Here is a 20,852-nt window from a genome sequence, read left to right as displayed (position 1 = left end):
AAAAGACCCAAAGGGTCTATGAGACCACAATGATACCATGGATATACTGAGCCATGGAAAAATTAACTATAAGAAAAGGGAAAGCAACTACCACTAGCGTATACAGATGTGATGTCCGCATGTGACTCTGTACGGGAGAAACTAGCTATCATCAATTAATAATGATGCCATCTTCAGCCAGTATGGATCTGATGACCTTGAGAGTATTTGGTTTTTGTGATGAAACCATATCATGGCATCGAAGGAGATCCTGGATCCGCATCTGTCCGTGATGCTCTGGGTCGGGGAAGTTTGGGCCACAAAATAGATTGAGCTCTCTAGATGTCTGGCAGCTAAGCATGTAGTGCACCTCATCTTCCAGCTGTCCTGTTATGCATAGTATGCAAGAATCATACACTAGCGCACTCTTCCTAGGATACTACAAAATTGTATACATGTAGAAACATACTTACTGGTCACTTGTGCTGCGTGTGTCTATATTCACGTACCCTTTTAATGATACAGTTTTTTTCTTTAAAAAAAAACATCGATTTACACCGCTGGTATACAGGAAGCATAGATATTATGAAAGGATCAGACTGCAGACTAGAGAGCTCACAAACAATTTTGGGAACAAACACAGACACAACCATAAATACTATGAAGCCAAAAGAAAACCCTTCTCAAGCACAACAATTATCTGTAACAAACGAAGGTGAAACATGGAACCCTAATGGAAAAGTTGAGCACCTCTCAAAAAAAGAGACAACTGAGCAAAGGCACATACACAAAGAGATCCACAAAGAAGAGCAAAAAGCATCTCAGACTGAGCTGCCTATGGTCTCACAGCTTCATTGGAACCCAGAATCTATGGAGCTTGCCATGGTCTCACAAGCTCCCAGGACTGCCGATCGTCGTTCAAGGTAATGGAGAATGCTGCAATAGATGTTTACGTACATAATTATGCAATTTAAGAACTTTCGATCATATAATGTGAACCTGCATATTTCTAAGCTACACACACAAGTTCTGTGTATGCGTGCAAGCGTGTGTACAAAGCTTCTTACAAAAAAAAAACTGTGTGTGTGTGTATCTATCTATCTATGTATCTGTTTGTCTGTCAGATGGCTGCTTGTCTGTGTATAAGCGATAGGCTCAATACCTTTGAAAAGTTATTCTGTCAGATGTCTGCCTGTCTGTGTATATGTGTAGGCACGTGCACAAGCATGCACACTCAATACCTTTGAAAAGTGTGCATGTAGGATTTTTGGGCATGTGTTGTGTGTTTTTTTTCCCTCCGGAGAAGAGACTTCTATTAAGTATGAAAAAAATATACAAAAGGGAGATTTCAAACCAAACTAGGTGGAGATCTCAACCAATCGGGTGTCTTGTGTTGCTAACAAGGTCCCATATGAGTGGAAATGAAGAATAGACCATGATCCCACTCTCTCATAAACTGGCCGTGCTTTCTCTTTGTGGCCCTCGAAGATCCCTGGATTTTGGCTCAGGTTGCCGTAAGGGTATGGATAATATCACTCCAAATCCTCCTAAGGCACTGTGTGTCCAAGACAATAGTGCCCTCTATGGCCTCTGTGCATCTAGCCTTCCAGATCATTTGGTTGACTCAGTCAGCAGGCCCCAGCTTAGGTATGAGGGGGACGATAGGAGTCACATCATTTTGATCAGGCAAGGAGTTGCTCAGCGGGGTTGTATTTAGGATTTGCCAGATTCAGGATACGCCCTGTCGGCACAGAGATTTTTTTTTCTTCGAAACGAGACTTCTATTAAGTATGAAAATTTTTTACAAAATGGAGATTTCACACCAAGTAAGGTGGAGATCGCAACCAATCAGGAGCCCTGTGCTGCCAATAGGGTCCCGAATGAGAGGACGTGAAAAAGATACCAATGTCCCACACTATCATAAACTGGCCGCGCTTCCTCTTCGCAGCCCTCCAAGATCCCTGGATTCTGGCCTAGGTAGCCATGATGGTGTGAATAATATCACTCCAAATCCTGCAAAGACACTGAGAAACAAGAACGGGAGTACCCTCAATGGCCTTGGTGCATCTAGCCTTCCAGATATTCCAGGCTGAGATGCTTGCAATAATCTCCCAAGAGCTGTCTAACCTCTGTGCGGAGGGACAAAGTGTGAAAGTGGCAAATCCTGAAGACAACACTGCCGAGCAACTCCTTGCCTAACCATAATGGCCAAGCTCCTGTCAATCCCCTCGAATCTCAGCTGAGGCCCAGACTGTGTCAACCAAATGATAGAACCAAAAGAAATGATAGCATCCCTCTTAATCCTACCAAAGAGGTGTGCAATCGCAGACCAAACCCTCTGTGCTTCCCTAAATCCCCATAAACAATGGTAAACTGACTCCGAAACTCCTGCACATCTAGGGCATGCTGGGCAAGCACCAGTAAATAACTGACCTCCACTGATTGGTGGCCAGACCACCATGAAGAGAAACCCAGATAAAGGAGGAAATCTGTGGCTTCCTATAAGAATTCCACAATCTCCACCAAAAAACCCTCTGAATGTCAGTCGAAATGCCGTAAGATTCCCAATGGGGTCTAAGAGTAGGGACATTCTGAATGTGTCCCAAGATAAGATGTCTGGCATTCCGTACCGTATAACTGAAAAAAGGCATGCTTTTCAAGGGGTTACAAGCATCCTTCCACACCCACTCACTGGGGTCCCAATGCAAATGTCTGATAGGTTAGCCACCATACAACTAAAGGCTAACACTCTCTGTGATCATCCCTGGGGGGGGGGGGGGGGGGGGGGGGGGGGGGGGGTCAACAAAGATGTGCTTCCCTAGCTTGCCAACAACTCTGACAGGACATATCTAGGGGCCCTCAATAAGGTCCTGCACGTCACATCTCTCCAACTGCCATCCATCCTGTACAGAAAAAAAGACCGGTACATCATCCTCCCTAGGCAAGGGGAGACCCATAACCTGAAGAGGAACACCTGTCCTAGAAAAAACCCCAAACGAAGAATGATGACGGTCTTCCAAGAAAGATCCAGTAATCCAGTGGTTGGGGAATGGATGCGTCAATCTGTGCAATCCTCCGACTAGAGCCTCTCAAATGCTGCGTGAGATCCAATCTTTGTACCTCGGTGAGGCTCTGAAACCTCTTCCAAGCCAACACTGTGGGGCAAAGCGTCTCCCAGCGATCCCAAAGAATACGCATAGCTGCGCCAAGAAGCCTACCATGCACATCTAAGATCAAATCATTCCACAGAATGGGCTGCCGGTTAACTTCCTCTGCTGAATGCGGGGGGATGTGTACCAAAAAACTCCTTAGGCAGTCGCAGGCCTGTAGGAGGGACCTAACCAGGGGGGGATGAAGGGGAGCAGTGAATTGCATCCGAAAAAATAAAGCGTGAGCTGAGAGTCCAGTCACCTCCGCGAATAGGGACACACTTCATGATCTGCTGCATGAGAAAGTCCTTCCACGGCTCAGAGCCTGGAAGAAACCCTATGACAACCAGCTTACACAACAAAGCCTTACATTGCACCTCAGGGTCAATGATATTCAATCCCCCTTCCTGCTTAGGCCTGATAATGGTTTCCCAAGCAACTCTAGCCCTGGTGTGTGCATTTCCATCAAGCCCTGACCAAAGAAAGTTCCGAATAAGGCGACGAGGCTGTCCAATGCAGCCCTTATGAAAAATCCAGCACGAAGCGATAAACCAAGTCGTGGCTAGCAAAACTTGGTTAACCACCAAATCTCTAGAGGCCAAGTCGAGCTTCCTCCTACTCCAGTGATGAAGTTTGCTTTTAATGCTTAAGAGCACTGGAGCAAACTGTTGTGCAGGGGAGATGTCAACACCCACCTGACAACCAAGGTATCTAGCAGAGCATCCTCTCTCAATCCAAGTAAAACCAACATCTGTACCCCAATCTGCAAGAGGAGAATCACTGATCCAAAAACCAACTGACTTATGCCAATTGATAGTAGCTCGTGCTGCCAAACAAAAGGCCTCCAAGGCTGTCTGGAAAGCACATAAACAAGCATGTGAAGCCTCAAGGAACAACGCCGTGTCATCTGCGAACTCAAAGTCCAATAACTCTTCCTTCGTACATAAAGGCAGCCTGAGACCCACAACACCTGGGGCAGCCCGAAGAAACCTATTCATAGCCTCAGCTACAATGAGGTAAAGTAAAGGGGCGAGGAGACAGCCCTGCCTCACTGAACAGGAAATCTGAAAACGCTCACCACGCCCCCCACAGGCTAAAACAGTGCTATGAGCCTCCCTGTATAGGCAAGACACACCTCTGATCGAGTTTTGGGAAAACCCCATGTGTGACATAGTGCCCTCCAAAAAATCCCAATCCACTCTGTCATAAGCTTTTTCAAAATCAAGCAAAAGAGTGGCAAGAGGCTGCTGACTAGCCTTTGCCCACTCGACAGCTTCCCAGAAAGAAAAGATGTTATCAAATATACTCCTTCCTTGGAGGAACCCATTCTGGGTATCATGGATAGTCCTTTGGAGAATCGGCTGTAACCTTACACTCAAGGCTTTAGCTCAGATTTTATATGCAGATCCAAAGAGGGTGAAGGGCCTCCATTGCTTGATGTCAGTCTTGTCCCCACTCTTGGGGATAAGGTGAATCAGCCCCTCCGTGAGGTATGGAGGCATCATACCCGACACCCACATTTCTTGAAGGGCAACAGTGATAGCATCTCCAATATGATCCCAAAAAAGAATAAAGAAGGTGGGAGAAAGACCATCATCCCCGGGGCATGAGCCACTGGAAAGAGCATGCAGAGCGTGAAGGAATTCATCCTTCGAGAAAGGGGCATCCAGGGAAGAACACATAGCATCTGTAATGAGCTTGGGCATGCACTCCCAAACTTTCTACCGTGCCACATCTCTTTAAGGGAGGGCACCTCTGCAGTCAACAAAGACCGATAAAATTCTGAAGCAATATCCCTCACCTTATCAGGTTCAATCTGAACCTCACCCTGTGAATCCTGCAAGTACCTCACAGAGTCCCTGCTATGGGAAGGCCGGTGTGCTGAAAAAAACTCTTTGTTGCATCTGCCACCCATCTGAGTCCAAAAGGCCTCATTCGCATGAAAGGCGAAGTCAGCACGCTCCCCGAGACACAAAACGACGGGGCAATGATCGGATTTGGTGGTGCCAGGCATATTAGCAATGGTGCCTCCTCTGTCCAAGGACCAATCATCCACATAAAACCTGTCCAGACATGCAAAGATGCTCTCATCCCCGCTCTTGCGGTTATGCCAAGAGAAAGATAAGGAATTTGGCCTTCTTTGGAAGTCTTCCTCAGTCCAGCAATCCCTGCCAAAAAACGAAAGCGTGAACCTCTCCCATGAGGCTCGCTCCAAAGGGTGTAAACCCCCTTCGCATCCACCCTTCTTGTCAGAAGGTTGCTTAACCATATTAAAATCTCCTCCCACTATCCAATGATCAACCTGGGGAATGACATTTGTAATGGTGTCCCTAAAGGCCACCCTTTGACCTCTCACATTAGGTGCATAGATATTCAAGATTCCCAATTTCTGACCCTCATGCATGATCAAGATCCATTGCGCTCTAGCAGGGATGATAACACTGTGCCCAATAACATGAGGTATAATAGATGTTGCCACGGAAATACAAACACCCCCTCTAGTCCCAACTGCCGAGGACCAGAAGGTGTGGCCAGAAAGCATCTTACCAGTTTTGCCACACTGAGATCTATCCAATTTGTGTTCTTGCAACAAAAGCACATCTATAGACCCTCCTGTAACAGCAGGGTGAAGCTGGTCCTTCAGAAGGCGCTGCCTACCATGGGTGGGAAGCCCTCCAAGGCCCTGAACATTCCATGAGACGATTCTCATGGAAGAGAAGAGAGTTTGACCCCCGATCTAAGAAGACGATGGGCAGCCTGAGGATGCCACTCATAATGTTGGAGGATGGGAAAATCCACAGGGCAAAGTCCACTGACAGGCCCTTGTCCGAGGCCCTGCACCGTGCCTGCATATGTACGAGAAACCTGTTCGCCCTGCGGGGCAACAAGGGCAATGGCAAGAATATCTTCCTCGGGCCCAATGGCAAAGGGCTGCCCTTCAAAACCTCTGAGGCTGCGTCCTCAGAATCAAAATCCACTTGGAAGAAACCTCTTCCAAGCAACTTGACATCTTGAAAGTGTAGAGCGAGGTCGGAGGGCAGAGCCGCCCCAGGACCCAATCCCGAGCCTAGAGATGGGAAGGGTGAGATCCAAAGATTCTGGCAATGAGGGTCGTTTTGGAGTCTTTCTCAATTTCGGCGTAGAGGACCGCAAGCTCGGCGTCGGAGAAAACAATGGTTCGCCCGGCCGAGGGAGAATGATTAGCCATGATGCTAATCGAAGAGAAAGGTCGACTTGAACCCGGATGAGGAACAATCCGAACCAAGGGGAAGAGGAAGGCGATGAGGCGGAGGAAAGGAAAGGAGGGAGGAAAAAGGAACAACAAAAAAAAGAAAAGGGAAGAGGCTGGACACAAAGCGAAGAGGGGCGGGGGAGGGGCAGCATAGCAGTGCTGTGCTGAGGGAAGAGGCGGAGGAAGGATGGGAGGCGACTAGAAGAGGAGGGGAGGTGAAATGGGCAGGCAAAGGCAAGGAGGGGAGGCGGAGGAGGAAAGGGGGCAAAGGAGCAGGCAGCAAATGAGGAAGAGGGGCGCAGTGAAGGAGGAATGAGGGGCGCTGCGAGGACGAAGGAAGCGATAGGAAGGAAACGAGGAAGGAGGAGGGGGCAGCGAGGAAGGAAGGAAGCAAAGGCAGAGAGGATCAGAGGCGGAAGGGAACGAATCAGGCAGCGATGGAGGAAGAGGGGTGCAGCGAAGGAGGAATGAGGGGCGCAGCGATGGAGGAATGAGGCGATTCAGGGTTCGGGGAGCTCACGGTTGTCCACTGACTGTCGCAACTATGCTTTTTCAAAAGTCCCTCACAATGCCTACAAACCTCGTGGAAGGACTTTCTCATGGAGCAGATCACAAAGTGTGTCCCTGCTTGCGGAGGCGACTGGACTCTCAGGTCACGCTTTATTTTTTCGGATGCAGTTCACCGCTCCCCTTCATCTCCTCTAGTTAGGCCCCTCCCACGGGCCAGGGACTGCCTGAGGAGTTTTTTTGGTACACATTCCCGCGCGTTCAGTGGAGGAAGTTAATCGGCAGCCCATTCTGTGGAATGATTTGATCTTAGATTTGCATGGTAGGCCTCTTGGGGCAGCTATGCATTTTCTTTGGGCTGGCTGGGAGACCCTATGCCCCACAGTGCTGGCTTGGAAGAGACTTCAGAGCCTCACCAAGGTACAGAGATTGGATTTCACGCAGCATTTGAGAGGCTCTAGCCGGAGGATTGCACAGGTTGATGCAACCATTCCTAACCACTGGATTACTGGATCTTTCTTGGAAGGCCGTCATCATTCTTGTTTTGGGGTTTTTTCTCGGACAGGTGTTCCTCTTCAGGTTATGGTTCTCCCCTTGCCTAGGGAGGATGATGTACCGTTTTTTTTTCTCTACAGGATGGATGGCAGCTGGAGAGATGTGACGTGCAGGACCTTATTGAAGGGCCCCCAGATTCGTCCAGTCAGAGTTGTTGGTAGGTTAGGGAAGCACGTCTTTGTTGACGACCCCCCCCCCCAAAGGGATGATCACAGAGAGTGTTAGCCTCTGGTTGTATGGTGGCTACCCTATTAGACATTTGCATTGGGACCCCGGTGAGTGGGAGTGGAAGGATGCGTGAAACCCTTTGAAAAGCATGCCTTTTTTCAGTTATACGGTGCGGAATGCCAGACATCTTATGTTGGGACACATTCAGAGTGTCCCTACTCTTAGACCCCATTGGGAATCTTACGGCATTTCGACTGACATTCAGAGGGTATTTTGGCGGAGATTGTGGCATTCTTATAGGAAACCACAGATTTCCTCCTTTATCTGGGTTTCTCTTCATGGTGGTCTGGCCACCAATGAGTGGAGGTTTGTTACGGGTGCTTGCCCAGCATGCCCTAGATGTGCAGGAGTTTCGGAGTCAGTTTACCATTGTTTATGGGGATGCAAGGAAGCACAGAGGGTTTGGTCTGCGATTTCACACCTCTTTGGTAGGATTAAGAGGGATGCTATCATTTCTTTTGGTTCTATCATTTGGTTGACACAGTCTGGGCCTCAGCTGAGATTCGAGGGGACTGACAGGAGCTTGGCCATTATGGTTAGGCAAGGAGTTGCTCGGCAGTGTTGTCTTCAGGATTTGCCACTTTCACACTTTGTCCCTCCGGCACAGAGGTTAGACAGCTCTTGGGAGATTATTGCGAGCATCTCAGCCTGGAATATCTGGAAGGCTAGATGCACCAAGGCCATTGAGGGGGTACTCCCGTTCTTGTTTCTCAGTGTCTTTGCAGGATTTGAAGTGATATTATTCACACCATTATGGCTACCTGGGCCAGAATCCATGGATCTTCGAGGGCTGCGGAGAGGAAGCGCGGCCAGTTTATGATAGTGTGGGACATTGGTATCTTTTTCACATCCTCTCATTCGGGACCCTATTGGCAGCAGAGGGCTCCTGATTGGTTGAGATCTCCACCTTGCTTGGTGCGAAATCTCCATTTTGTAAAATTTTTTCATACTTAATAGAAGTCTCCTTTCTGGAAAAAGAATAAAATTTACTAGTTGGATAGTTGACTAGTGGCCAAGAGAGGAAATCGAGAGGCCATGGCTACAAGGTATCTTATTTACTATGCTCCTAAAGATGTTTGCTGCACCAAAATGTTGAAACTTTGGGTTTGCATCAAAGATATGTGAGAAAGAGGAGGCAGGCTGTCCCTCCTCATCCTTCCAAAAAGGTGTGCTATTGCAATCCAATTCCTCTGTGCCAGACTGTCTCCCTCTGAAGCTCCTGCACATCTTGGACAAGTTGAGCTAGCACCAATGACCGATCTCCACTGGTTGGTGGCAAGGCCACCATGTAGAGAAAGTCAAATAAAAGAGGACATCTTCATTTTTCTGTACGAGTGCCACAACCTCAGCCAAAAAGCTCTTTGCATGTCAAGGGTGATCCCATAAGCCTCCCAATAATGCGGTCTAAAAGTAGGGACTCTCTGGATTTGTCCCAGATCCAAGTGTTTGGCATTCTGCATAGTGTAATTGAAGAAGGGCATGCTTTTCATCATGGGGTTAAAAGCATCCTTCCACTCCTGGGGTCCCGATGCAGGTATCTAATAGGATGGGGTTGGGGTGAGCATCTCCATTGAGCATATCGCTTTGGCCACAAAAAATCCTATCACCGCCTTCTCCAAGAGCTAGGGAAATTGCAGATGTTACCAGGGGAGAGCGCGGCAGAACTTATGACATAGACCACAGTGTTGGTGGCTCGCCTACCAACTTACCCTGGCGACTTCATGGTGCGTTAATGGGTGACATAGACCTTTCCTAGGACCACACAACAAAAGATTCGGGAGAGTCTTCCCCTACCAACTACCTTGTTGGAATTCCAGGAGCTAGCCTCCCAACTAGAAAATGTAGGACTCATGTTTGAGCATGATGAGGGTTCCGTACATCCAACGGTGACACACTTGGATGACCCGGTGGCTCAGTGGAAGCGGGAGCTGGAGGCACTCAAAGTGAGCCAGAAATCTCAGAGTGAGGAAAGTGCCCTACCCCAACTAAGGAGATTGAGGAACTGAAGACACAAGAAGAAGTCAAGAAGGGGTGATGCTGTGCCATATGCTAGTCATTGTGTGACAAGACATACCGACCAGGAATGCCCAAAGAGGAGGTACTGCTCCTACTGTGAAAAGGGAGCACATGAAGACAAAGATTGTTTCTATGTGAAGGGGTTCCGTCAACTTCATCAGCAGCAAGCCCCTCACCCCACCTTGATAGCCCCCAACCTTGTCCATTACGCCACAGCCTCCCTTACCATTCCACTAACCTTCCACACTCCTACACCTTTGCCAAGCTAATCCTCATGTGACCTACCTTCCACCACTCATGTGACCTACCTTCCACCTACCTGACACCATGCATACGAGTAGTACATAGCTTTGCCATTGTAGCCACCAAGGGTGCCCACCACACAGACTGTCCACCACAACAGTGTCACACCAACACGGACTGTCCACCGCAACAGTCACACCGTCACAGAGAGTCAACAGAGGTGCCAAGCATTGGGATCATCTGCAGCATTGAAGGCTCCAATGGCACTGACGGCACTCACTGACACTCCGACGGCATCTCTAGAGATAGGAGATGCCACCGACTGGACCTCAGGCATATATGGTCCCTCCACTCCTGAAGGATATCCAACACCCTTCATTCTTCATCTCTAACTCATACTCTTGGAGGACATCCTTTTGATCCTTATCCCAGGAGGACATCCTCTTCATTTGTCTTGGAGGACATCATGACATGCATCCTTATCTCACCTTGGAGGACATCCTTTAGGCTCATCCCTTATCTCACCTCATGGCATCCACCAAAGATAGGAGATGCCACCGACTGGACCTCAAGCATATATGGTCCCTCGACTCATCTTGAAGGATATGCGACATCCTTCATTCTTCATCTCTCACTCATCTCCTTGGAGGACATCCTTTTGATCCTTATCCCAAGAGGACATCCTCTTCATCCGTCTTGGAGGACATCCTGATCCTGCATCCTTATCTCACCTTGGAGGACATCCTTTATGCTCATCCCTAATACCACTTGTACCTTGTGTTTTGTCATCAGCTTGAGCTGTGTCGTCCTCTTCACTGTGACCTTTGCTGAGTGTCCACGGTACAGTGAAGGACATGTATTAGTGTTCTCTGAGTAGTGCAAGTGTTCTCGTTCCTTTCACAGTCTAGTCTCTTCTTATGTTGTGTTCCACTACATAGTGTCTTTTGTGTTGCGCTGTGAGCATCTAGGACTCCGGACATACTGTCCAGAGAAGAGCCATCACATAGTGTGCCGGGCAACCAGCCCTGCTGCAGGTACACTAAAATTTGGCATGCCCGGTGGGACTCTCAAAACGAGGAGTCCTTATAGCTCACCCTTTCCTTTGCGTTGTGTCCTCTTTCTGTGTTACGTCCTCTCTGCATGCCCAATACACGCTCCCGTGGTAGTCCAGTCAGCCCATCTAAGAGTCCTCTCTCAATACGCGGCCATAGTTAGAAGAGGTTCAACTACGTACCACCTAGGGAACCTCTTCCTATGGCGGCTAACCTTGGTAACCCCACCCTTGGCAATGCGGGAGGCCAATCCAACCATCCTGGTCCAGCCAATCCTCCTGGCGCAGAACACCTTTCCATGGTGTTGGGCGGAGTCAATGTCAAGCTTCCCACGTTCAAAGGATCGTACATTGAGGATGTGGATGACCACATCCGACGGTTCATCTCCATTTGCAAGAACTAGGGCCATTGAGTGGGAGGATGCCTTCTTGGTGTTCTTTCCGTCCACTCTCGAAGGTTCTGGAGACAAGTGGTTCAGTCAATTTCCAATCGACCACTTTGCAAATTGAACCACTCTAAAGGACACCTTCCTTTGGACCTTTCGTCTTGGTAACTATGAGGACCGCATTCTCCAAGAGCTAGGGAAGCTCCAATTGCTATTAGGGGGAGAGAGTGCCGGAACTCATGACAGAGAGCACGGTGCTGGTGTCCCGCTTACTGACTTATCCTGGCGACTTCATGATGCGTCACTGGGTGACACAAGCCTTACCCAGGTCCACCCAGCAGAAGATTCAGGAGAGTCGGCCCACACCAACAACATTGTTGGAATTCCAGGAGCTAGCCTCCCAACTTGAAAATGCACAACTCATGTTTGGGCGTGATGTCAGCTCTATACATCCAATAGTGACACAAATAGATGACTTGATGGCTCAGCTGAAGCGGGAGCTTCATGCACTCAAAGTGAGCCAGAAACCTCCTAGCGAGGAAAGTACCTTTCTCCAACTCAAAAGAGAGACTGAAAAATGGAAGACAGCATGAAGTCAAGAAGGGGTTGTGGTGTGCTATGTGCCAGTCACTTGGACACACCGTCCAGGAATTCCCGAAAAGGGAGGACATGAAAATAAAGACTACTACTACGTCAAGGGGTTCCGTCAACTCCATCATTAACCTCCTCATTCCGCCTCAGCAGTCCCCAACCTTGCCCATTATGCTACAGTTGCCATTGCCGTTCTACAACCCTGCCATGCTGTGACGCCTCCTTCTTGCCCACCCAGTCCCCAGGTGACCTACCTTCCACCCACTTAGTCTCTATAGGACATCCTCCGTCCACTTGCCAACCTCCCTGTCCAGTGTCCGTCACACACCCAACAGCTACCCATGAAGATCCGCCATCCACGACAGTGGTCACCAAATCACAAAGGAAGGCCATGCCTAAAAAAAACAACGGGATGAGCCAGATGATAAGGCTCTGCCGTCCCCCACACAGTCATAGACCAGTCCTTCTTGCAGGCCTTCAAGGACCTCCACAGCCAGCATTCCATGTTGGTGAACACACCACCTATCCCCTCTCTTCCACATTTCAAACCACAGCTTACACCTTTCTCTGTGGAGGATCTACTCAAGGGAAATACCATGTTACTGAACCTCTTTGATCTGCTCCAAATTAGCCCAAACGTCCGTCAATGTCTCAGTACACTATTGGAGCAATTCAATGGTACGACCACCAATTTTAGTGGTGGGCAGTATGTGGGTTTCCCCTTCCCTCCAGTGTTGCCAGTTGCATGGGTATTAGCCGTACCAATCCCTCTCTATGGAGATTCATGGCACGCCACTTTTTGGGGCGATCGTCGACGTTGGTTCCGGAGTGAACCTCATGTCGGAATTCACTCCATGCAGTAGGCCTCAAGGTGAAGCGGCCAGCCAACTTATATGTTCGGATGGACGACCAACGGGAGGTGACCCCTATCAGCCTAGTAGAAGGTGTCACTGTAGTAATCCAAGGGATACCATTCCTACTGGACTTTGTGGTGATCCAGCTTCCTGATGTCAGAGGGGCCTACTCTTTACTCATTGGTCATCCATGGCTTTGGAGTACAGGTGTTCTACACAATTGGGATTCCGATCGATTGTGGATTCCTCACGAGCATGGCCCACAGGAGCTCAAATTGGAGGAAGGTCTGGACCAAGGGATCCGTGGTGCCACAGTAGCCCCCATTTCTTCTCCCAACTCTCTGACGCCCACTTCTTGTCCGACGATAGAAGGCCTTGTTCCCCATGGTGATGAGTCGGAACTCCTTGACTGGCTCTAAGCAGTAGAAAGCATCACATCCTACATGATGGAAGTCAATGCGGAGAGCCCCCAAGAAGGCGGGCCAAAACAGCCCACCCAAGTCCCCAACTTGGGAGGATCCATCTCGAATCGAGCCAAGCATCACCGCAGGAAGAAGAAGTTTCCTTTGGCCTCCACACCTCTACCCAACTCACAACTGCCGATGGTTCCACCACCCTTCCAACCCTCACTTCCTCGTCGACATCAGGGTTCCTACTGGCACCATTTCCTTGTCCCGTCTACTTCACAGCTAAGCAGGCCTAGCTACCCTTATGCTCCGCACCATCTATTCCATGGTCACCTTATTTCATCTTGGTCATCCTCAACCTTACCTCCTCTTCTACCCACACCACAAGGTCCAACAATGAATCTCCCTCCCCTTCTGCACACGCCCTCACGGATGCACTTGATCCTTGCCATGCACACTTACCCATCTCCTAGCTATCTTCCCAACCATCTTACAACCTCTAGCACCATTGGCCACTTTGGTAGGCAAGTGCCACCTATCTCTAACGGCCATGCCTATAACCCTCATCCCATTCTAGTACCACGAGGCCACCACAAGCAGACAACTCCTGTCACCCCACCATGTGGGAGTCTTTCCTTTCACTCCAAGCCCCCATTCAACAACCGATCACCAACTCTGCGAGTTGGGAATGCCATTGTGTCCGGACGCAGCAACAAGATCAACTCCCACAGAAAACCAATGCAAGCCCCACCCACCTTGGTAGGCAAGTTTCCCTCTTAGCCTCTTTTTATATATATAATAATAATAAATCCCAACTATTCCCTCAACTGTGCTCTGGTTCATCCATTAACTTCACCCCTTGGTTTGTCCGCCATCCCCCGGTTCATCCTCACGGACAGTTTCCCTCCTCACGGACTCATCGGACAGCTCCCTCCTTTCCTTGTCGGCTCGTCCAAACAGCCCCCCCTCTCGGACTCGGACCCCCTTCTTTCCTTGTTGGTCCGTCCGCCACTCCTCTCCCCCCTTAAACCTTCCATCAAACCACCCCATATCTCCACTCGTGCGCCGGCTTTTGCAACCGTAGGCCGTCTGCTGGCTCTCCGCACCATCTGTTAGCTCCCGCTCCAGCCGTCCGCCAACATTGCTTCTCGACCATCCGTCACCTCACTCTCCACTTGGGGCCATCTGCCAAAAATTCCTTTTGTCTATCTGCCAACTCCCTCTTCGTTTGTCCATCCCCCCTTCAACCCTTGTCGTCTCTCCCCGCTCGACTTCCCCCTCTCGTCAACTCCACCCACCGCTCCCTCTTCGTCGACTCACTCAGCACCCCCCCTCTTGCCCGGATATACTACCCCCCCCCCCCCCCCCTTCTCGACCATTCGCATCACCCTCTCCCTTGCCCATTCACCCCCCCTCTTGGCGACCACCGGTCCCCTCATCTCTTCTTGACTATCCGCGCCCTCCCCCTTCATCGACTCACCCAACCGACCCAACCCCTTCGTCCACTCACCCAACGGCCAACTTGTTTTTTTTTTTTTGGCGACTCACCTCACCCAACCACTACCCCTTGTCGACCCCCCCCCCCCCCCCTCCCCCCCGCGAAGTTGCCGTCTGCCACAACCCCATTCCCTCTTCGTCGACCTTCCACCTCCCCCTTTCCCTCTTCGTCGACCTTCCACCTCCCCCTTACCTCTTCGTCACTTCAATCAACCGGCCCCCCTTATCTCTCCATTGACTCACCCATCCACCCCCTCCCTCTTGTCGACTCCCTGCCTCCCCCTTGTCGACTCACCACCCCCCTCCCCTTTCTCGGTCACTCATAGTGTTGGTGTTGTCCTGGTTCATGGGTTGGCATGGCCGTGCTTCCTTCCCCATTTCCTATTCTTTGGGGTTTCATCATCAATAAGAACAGTTACTTTTGCTTAGGGTTTCGTGAGAGTGTCTTGCATCACTACTGACGGGTCATCACCAATGTGGAGGAGTGTTTGTCCAGACACCCAATGCTACTGTGTGGTGGTTCGCTGCTCGCAATGTGCTGCCATTGCTCTCATCTATCTATTCAACTACTATACGTTCCCGCTCCCTCTTCGCCTCCTCTACCCTTGCCACCCCTCTATGCAGCTCCTAGCTCCTTGCCCCCTTCACACACATGCCTCCACTTGTTTACCTGTCTCTTTGTGCATCATAGTCACCTCCCAACAACTCGTCCCCACATCGTGTGTCCTATGGCTCCCACCTACCCTTGCCAGTTCCTCACTGCTTGCCAGTTTGGCGCCTCTGGTGGCCATGCAAACGGTGCACTGTGCACCTAGCCATTGCAACAAGCTACACATTGCTGACCGTCGTTTCGCATCTCGCCCCTTTCACATAAACTACTTGGCGTCCTTGCAAACAAGCTACACATTGGCGTCCTTGCAAACAAGCTACACATTGGTGACGTGTCACCTGAGGCTTCTCTATAACCTGTGTCTCAGCTGCCTCTCAGCTGCCTCACCCCTCGCTTATGGCCCTTCCTCACACCTTGCTTATCACACCATTCTCCTGCTACCACCCATCTTGCTCTTTTGGCAACAAAGTCGTGGTGCAGCAGTAGGCACGGTAAATTTCTTAAAGAGCAATTCCCACATGCATACAGCTAGAAGGCTGCCAAGTCCCATGTTGGCAAGATGAAGATCTGAGATGGTTGAGTGTTTGATGACTCTTGATGCAGCAGCACAAGGCGGCTGCAACATCTTGGTCTACCCCAGGCTTTGTCTACCCTGTCGTATGTAGTAGTTCATGATGTCTCTTCTAGATCACATTATCACGTTCACAACCTAGGTGTATTTCCATGCTTACATTTGTATAGCTTTTTATCATGTGTACAAGGATTAGTGGTTGTTAGATGGGATTAACTCCAAGTCATTCATCTATGTATGAGAAGTATAGGAGCCATCTGTGTCATGGTGCATCAGTTTAGGAGCCAAGGGGACAGAGAGTTGGTGTAATAGGGGGGACACTTTGGTCTGTGGTGTTACAAGCCTGACCCCACCTTCTCATGTCCTGGTGGTTGATAAATTTTTTTAAAAAAAATAAAGAAACTCTCCTAGGGTACTTCTCCAGGCAACCTACTTCTATCTTCCTCACCGAGGACGGAGAGCACTCTAGTGGTGGGCAACTTGTAGCCACCAAGGGTGCCCACCGCACATGGACTGTCCACCACAACAGTGTCACACCAACACGGACTGTCCACCGCAACAGTGTCACACTGTCACAGAGAGTCAACGGAGGTGCCAAGCATTGGAATCATCCGCAGCATTGAAGGCTCCAACGGCACTGATGGCACCGGCTGACACTCCAATGGCATCTCTAGAGATAGGAGATTTTACCAAAGGCTACGCTACCACCTTATGGCATCCACCACCAAAGATAGGAGATGCCACCGACTAGACCTCAGGCATACATGGTCCCTTGACTCATCTTGAAGGATATGTGAAATCCTTCATTCTTTGTCTCTCACTCATCTTGTTGGAGGACATCCTTTTGATCCTTATCCCACAAGGACATCCTCTTCATCCGTCTTGGAGGACATCTTGAGCCTGCATCCTTACCTCACCTTGGAGGACATCCTTTATGCTGATCCCTCATACCATTTGTACCCCGTGTTTTGTCATCAGCTTGAGCTGTGTCGTCCTCTTCATTGTGACCTCTGCTGAGTGTGCACGGTACAATGAAGGACATGTATCAGTGTTCTCTGAGTAGTGCAAGTTTTCTCGTTCCTTCCGCAGCTTCGTCTCTTCTTGTGTTGTGTTCCGCTACATAGTGTCTTCTACATTGCGCTACGATCATGTAGGACTTCGAACATACTGTCCAGAGAAGAGCCACCACAGTGTGTGCCGGGCAACCAGCCCTGCTACGGCCATTGACAATAGCATGAGTGCTTTCTTATGGTGTTTTGATTTCCAAAAGAACTCTAATATTTCCAACATAAAGGCATCAACCCAATCCCTTGGCCAAAACAAAAGAGGTAAAAAGAACTGAATATATGGAATGAGTATGGATTGCACTATTCTCATGTGCACATGCAAAGGCCAAGTGGAAAGCTTCCAGTAGTACAATTTTCCTTTTATATGGTGTAATATCCAGTCTGTGTGTGAATTAGCAGTAGTGTTCCATGCTAGCGGATATCCCAAATGATGCACAATCTTTGAAGGCTCAATTATTTGCCCTGGCCATATATGAGCATGCAAAGCTTCAATTTTCATTGGCAAGAGTTTGGATTTCCTGAAATTGACTTTGAGGCCTGCCGCACATGCGAAGAGGTCAAGTGCTTCCATTCCGACTTGAGATCATCCGCATCATTTCTAGGTAGAAAGAAGAAATCATTTGCATATGCTCATCCCACAAATTGTTCACCTGATGGCAAAACCAGCCCATGCAAAGTATGTGTGGCAAGAAGGTGATCCATATGTAAAAGCAGTGGATGTGCGGCAATATTCCTCATTTTGCGATGAAGGCCCATATGGTGCATGGTTTCTGCCACAAAGTCACATTGGATTGTGTCAAAGGCCTTTTTAATATCTATTTGCATTAGAAGCACATCTTGTTCTGTGTATTTAGCATACCCAATGCCATGTACGCATTCACAATGTTGTTCGTAATGTGTTTGCAAGGCACAAACCCATATTGCGTCGGATGCAAACCCGTATAGAGAGAGCCCTTGAGGCGGTTAACCAGCATTTTTGCAACCAATTTGTATACCACTAGCATCAGCGTGATGGGTCTCCAATCTACAAAAGACTCACATAAGCTTTTTTTTGGAAAGAGTTTTAACATTCCTTCTTTCCAGGAGGAAGGCAATTCCCAATTTTTCTATGAAAGATTTATGATATGTAGCAAAGACACTTTCAATTGGTCCCAAAATTGCATGAAGAATTCCACCGTTAGTCCATCCCAACCGGGGGCTTTCCATCTCCCCATGTCATGCAAAGCCTGTTGTAATTCTTCTTCAGCAAAGGGCATTTCCATAGTATTGGCATCATCCAGGAACAATATTGGATGTACATGAACCAATAAGGCTTCCCTAGCGGCCTGCATTTGTAGCGAAGAGGGTTGCGGGGAAGCAAAGAATGCTCCAAAGTGAGCTGCATATGCATCTGCAAGTTCTCGTTTTGTGGATGTCCATCTTCCTATGTCCATTTTAACCCTCTTAATGTCATCTTTTTGTCGGGCATGATAAAGCTCTCGGAAGAATTGTTTAGAGGAGCAGCCCTTATCCCGCAAGCATTTCTCACTGGCTCTCACTTTCCATTTTTCTAGTTTTCTCTTGTCATTTGCAGCTAGTTGTTCTTTAGCAATACAAAGAGCTTCTTCCTCAGCAAGTTGTAATGGGCGTGCATTAGCCAATTCTTGCACAACTTGACATTTGACTTTGGCTTCTGTTACCATTTGCCTTCATTCATACAAAAAGTTTTTGCCATAATCTTGAATAACAACTTGCATACGGGTCACAAATCTATACCATGCAACATTTGGATTTTGAAACATCTAAGAAGCTAGCGGAGGGATTCACCATTTGTTGGAAGTAGTCATGTAAGAGATAGCTATTGTTTATTTGCAACACCCATTTGTTATACAAGGGCATATCATCTATTGGCAGTTCAAAATTTAACAAGTACCATCTGTCCAACCTAGCACGGTAAGAAAATATGGCCGAATGCGAGAAAGTGTAACCAGGCATCCCTTGTCTCACATGTGGCCATAAATCTAGTGCATGTATTTCATCAACCATGTTTACCCAAGCAACCTTTTCCAAAGCCAACATATGTGAGTGCTCCGAGGAATTATCTCCCAACAAGGGCACTTTATTGACATGTGGCCATAAATCTAGTGCATGTATTTCATCAACCATGTTTACCCAAGCAACCTTTTCCAAAGCCAACATATGTGAGTGCTCCGAGGAATTATCTCCCAACAAGGGCACTTTATTGAAATCACCACAGATAAAGGCATTGTACAACCATGGATAAGCTCTAATTTCAGCCCATAAGGCAGCTTGCTTGGCTGACGCTGTGTGCATCAACTGCAGCAAACTCAAAAAATTCCCCGTGCAACAAACATTGTACAGCCAACCAACGTCCAGCTAGTTGGCTAGATCATTGAATACAAGAGTTGGGTGTAGTTCACTGCGGACCATGATAAGCACACTGGAGTAGTCCCTTGTGCTTGCATAAAAAATACTATATCCCGCAAAGTAACCCAATTGACCAGTAAATTCATGTTGATTGTGCTCTTGCAAAGATATCACATCTGGCTTCATGCTAGCAACATAAGACCATAAAAGTCGCCATTTTCGGGTTTGCACAACCCACAGACATTATATGTCATGCATTTAATTGGTGCAGTCATGTATATACAATGCAGAGTACGTAAAAGGCCATGAAACTGTAATTATAGGACATCAGGCGGTGTTCATAGGAACATCACCCAGATCCAAAACATCATTACCAAGATCATCTTGAAAGTAAGCATCAGAATGCTCCCCAAGATAGGACTGTTGTCCTGAAACTATGAGGACGTCCCTTTTGCAATTTTTGCCCAAGCATCAGCAATGGTTGTACCATCATCTCCCTTGTTCATGTAGACATTTGGCTGCGGAACCATATAGTTTCTTTCAATTATCGGTCACTTTGCTTTAAGAGGCTTTTTTGGCAAGGTCCAATCCTCCAAAGCCTCTGAGACCTGTATTTTTCTCTTTTTTTTCAAGGTAGACGCTAGAGTTACTGGCTGAGATACCGAGACTTGCTTTCCTTTGCCTTTTTCATTTACATTTTTTTGAGTTTGTGTAACATCTGGCAATTTAGTCTTTTGTTGGATATTGTGCCTTGTTGTGACAGGGATAGCCGAGAGAGGTGGCTGTAATTGCGGTTCGGGACATTCTAATTGCATATGTCCAAATTTCCCACGTTGGAAACACGCGCCTGCAAATTTTCCCCATTTTAATTTGAAAGGCCTTCCTCCTATCATAGGTCCCCTGAGTCAATGACAATGCCTAGAAGGGTGAGTTTGTCAATATCCCACAAGATGCAAAATTGATTCATGTTTCCATTTATTCTGGGGGGGCAAACTACTTTGCCCAATCCTGCCACAATTCTAGGAAGCGTCTCCCCATGGAGGGAAAGTCGACAACCTCAACCCATACAGGGCATTTATTTTTTTATTTTTTTATTTTTTTATTTTTTTTTCAGAAAGAGACTTCTATTAAGTATGAAAAAGACATGCAACAATCATAGCTATAAGCCGGAAAAGAATAGAATCACCCCAATATGTAAGGTGATTTCAATCACTAAGGAGCATCATGATGCCATGAAAGACATGTGGTACTAGAGGAAAAGAAGATGCCATGGTCCCACTCCCGCATAAATACAACGTGCTTTTCCTGCGTTGTATCACTGGAGAAATATCATAGCTCTCCCAATGAGGCCTGAGAGTAGGGATCCTATGCATCTGTCGAGTGAGGAAAAGCCTCGCATTCCGGACGGTGAAACTGAAAAAAGGAAGGCTTTTCAAAGGATCGAAGGCATCAATCCACTGCCACTCTCCTAGATCCCACTGAAGATATTTGATAGGACTGCCACCATATAACCACAAACACCAAGAGCCCCACTATCTGAGG

At 48.2% G+C, this 20,852-nt stretch overlaps 1 protein-coding gene across 5 annotated transcripts in view; it reads left to right on the top strand.

Annotated features, from left to right (window-relative positions):
• The window catches only part of LOC147621385 (uncharacterized), a 152,962-nt gene that overhangs the window by 93,005 nt on the left and 39,105 nt on the right, over positions 1-20,852 (top strand). For 3 of the 5 annotated variants that reach the window (XM_086824139.1, XM_086824140.1, XM_086824138.1), the window contains exon 7: positions 551-902. The exons of the other annotated variants lie outside the window; for them this stretch is intronic. In XM_086824139.1, coding sequence (XP_086680265.1) covers positions 551-902 — 352 coding nt within the window. The remainder of the gene's footprint in view (positions 1-550; positions 903-20,852) is intronic. 5 annotated transcript variants of the gene reach the window in all.

Source organism: Cibotium barometz, chromosome 30 (genome assembly GCF_041138505.1).
Source record: "Cibotium barometz isolate CiBa-2024 chromosome 30, ASM4113850v1, whole genome shotgun sequence".
Lineage (NCBI taxonomy): Eukaryota > Viridiplantae > Streptophyta > Polypodiopsida > Cyatheales > Cibotiaceae > Cibotium > Cibotium barometz.
The sequence above is the reverse complement of the archived record's forward strand: the minus strand, read 5'-3'. Positions and strand labels throughout refer to the sequence as shown.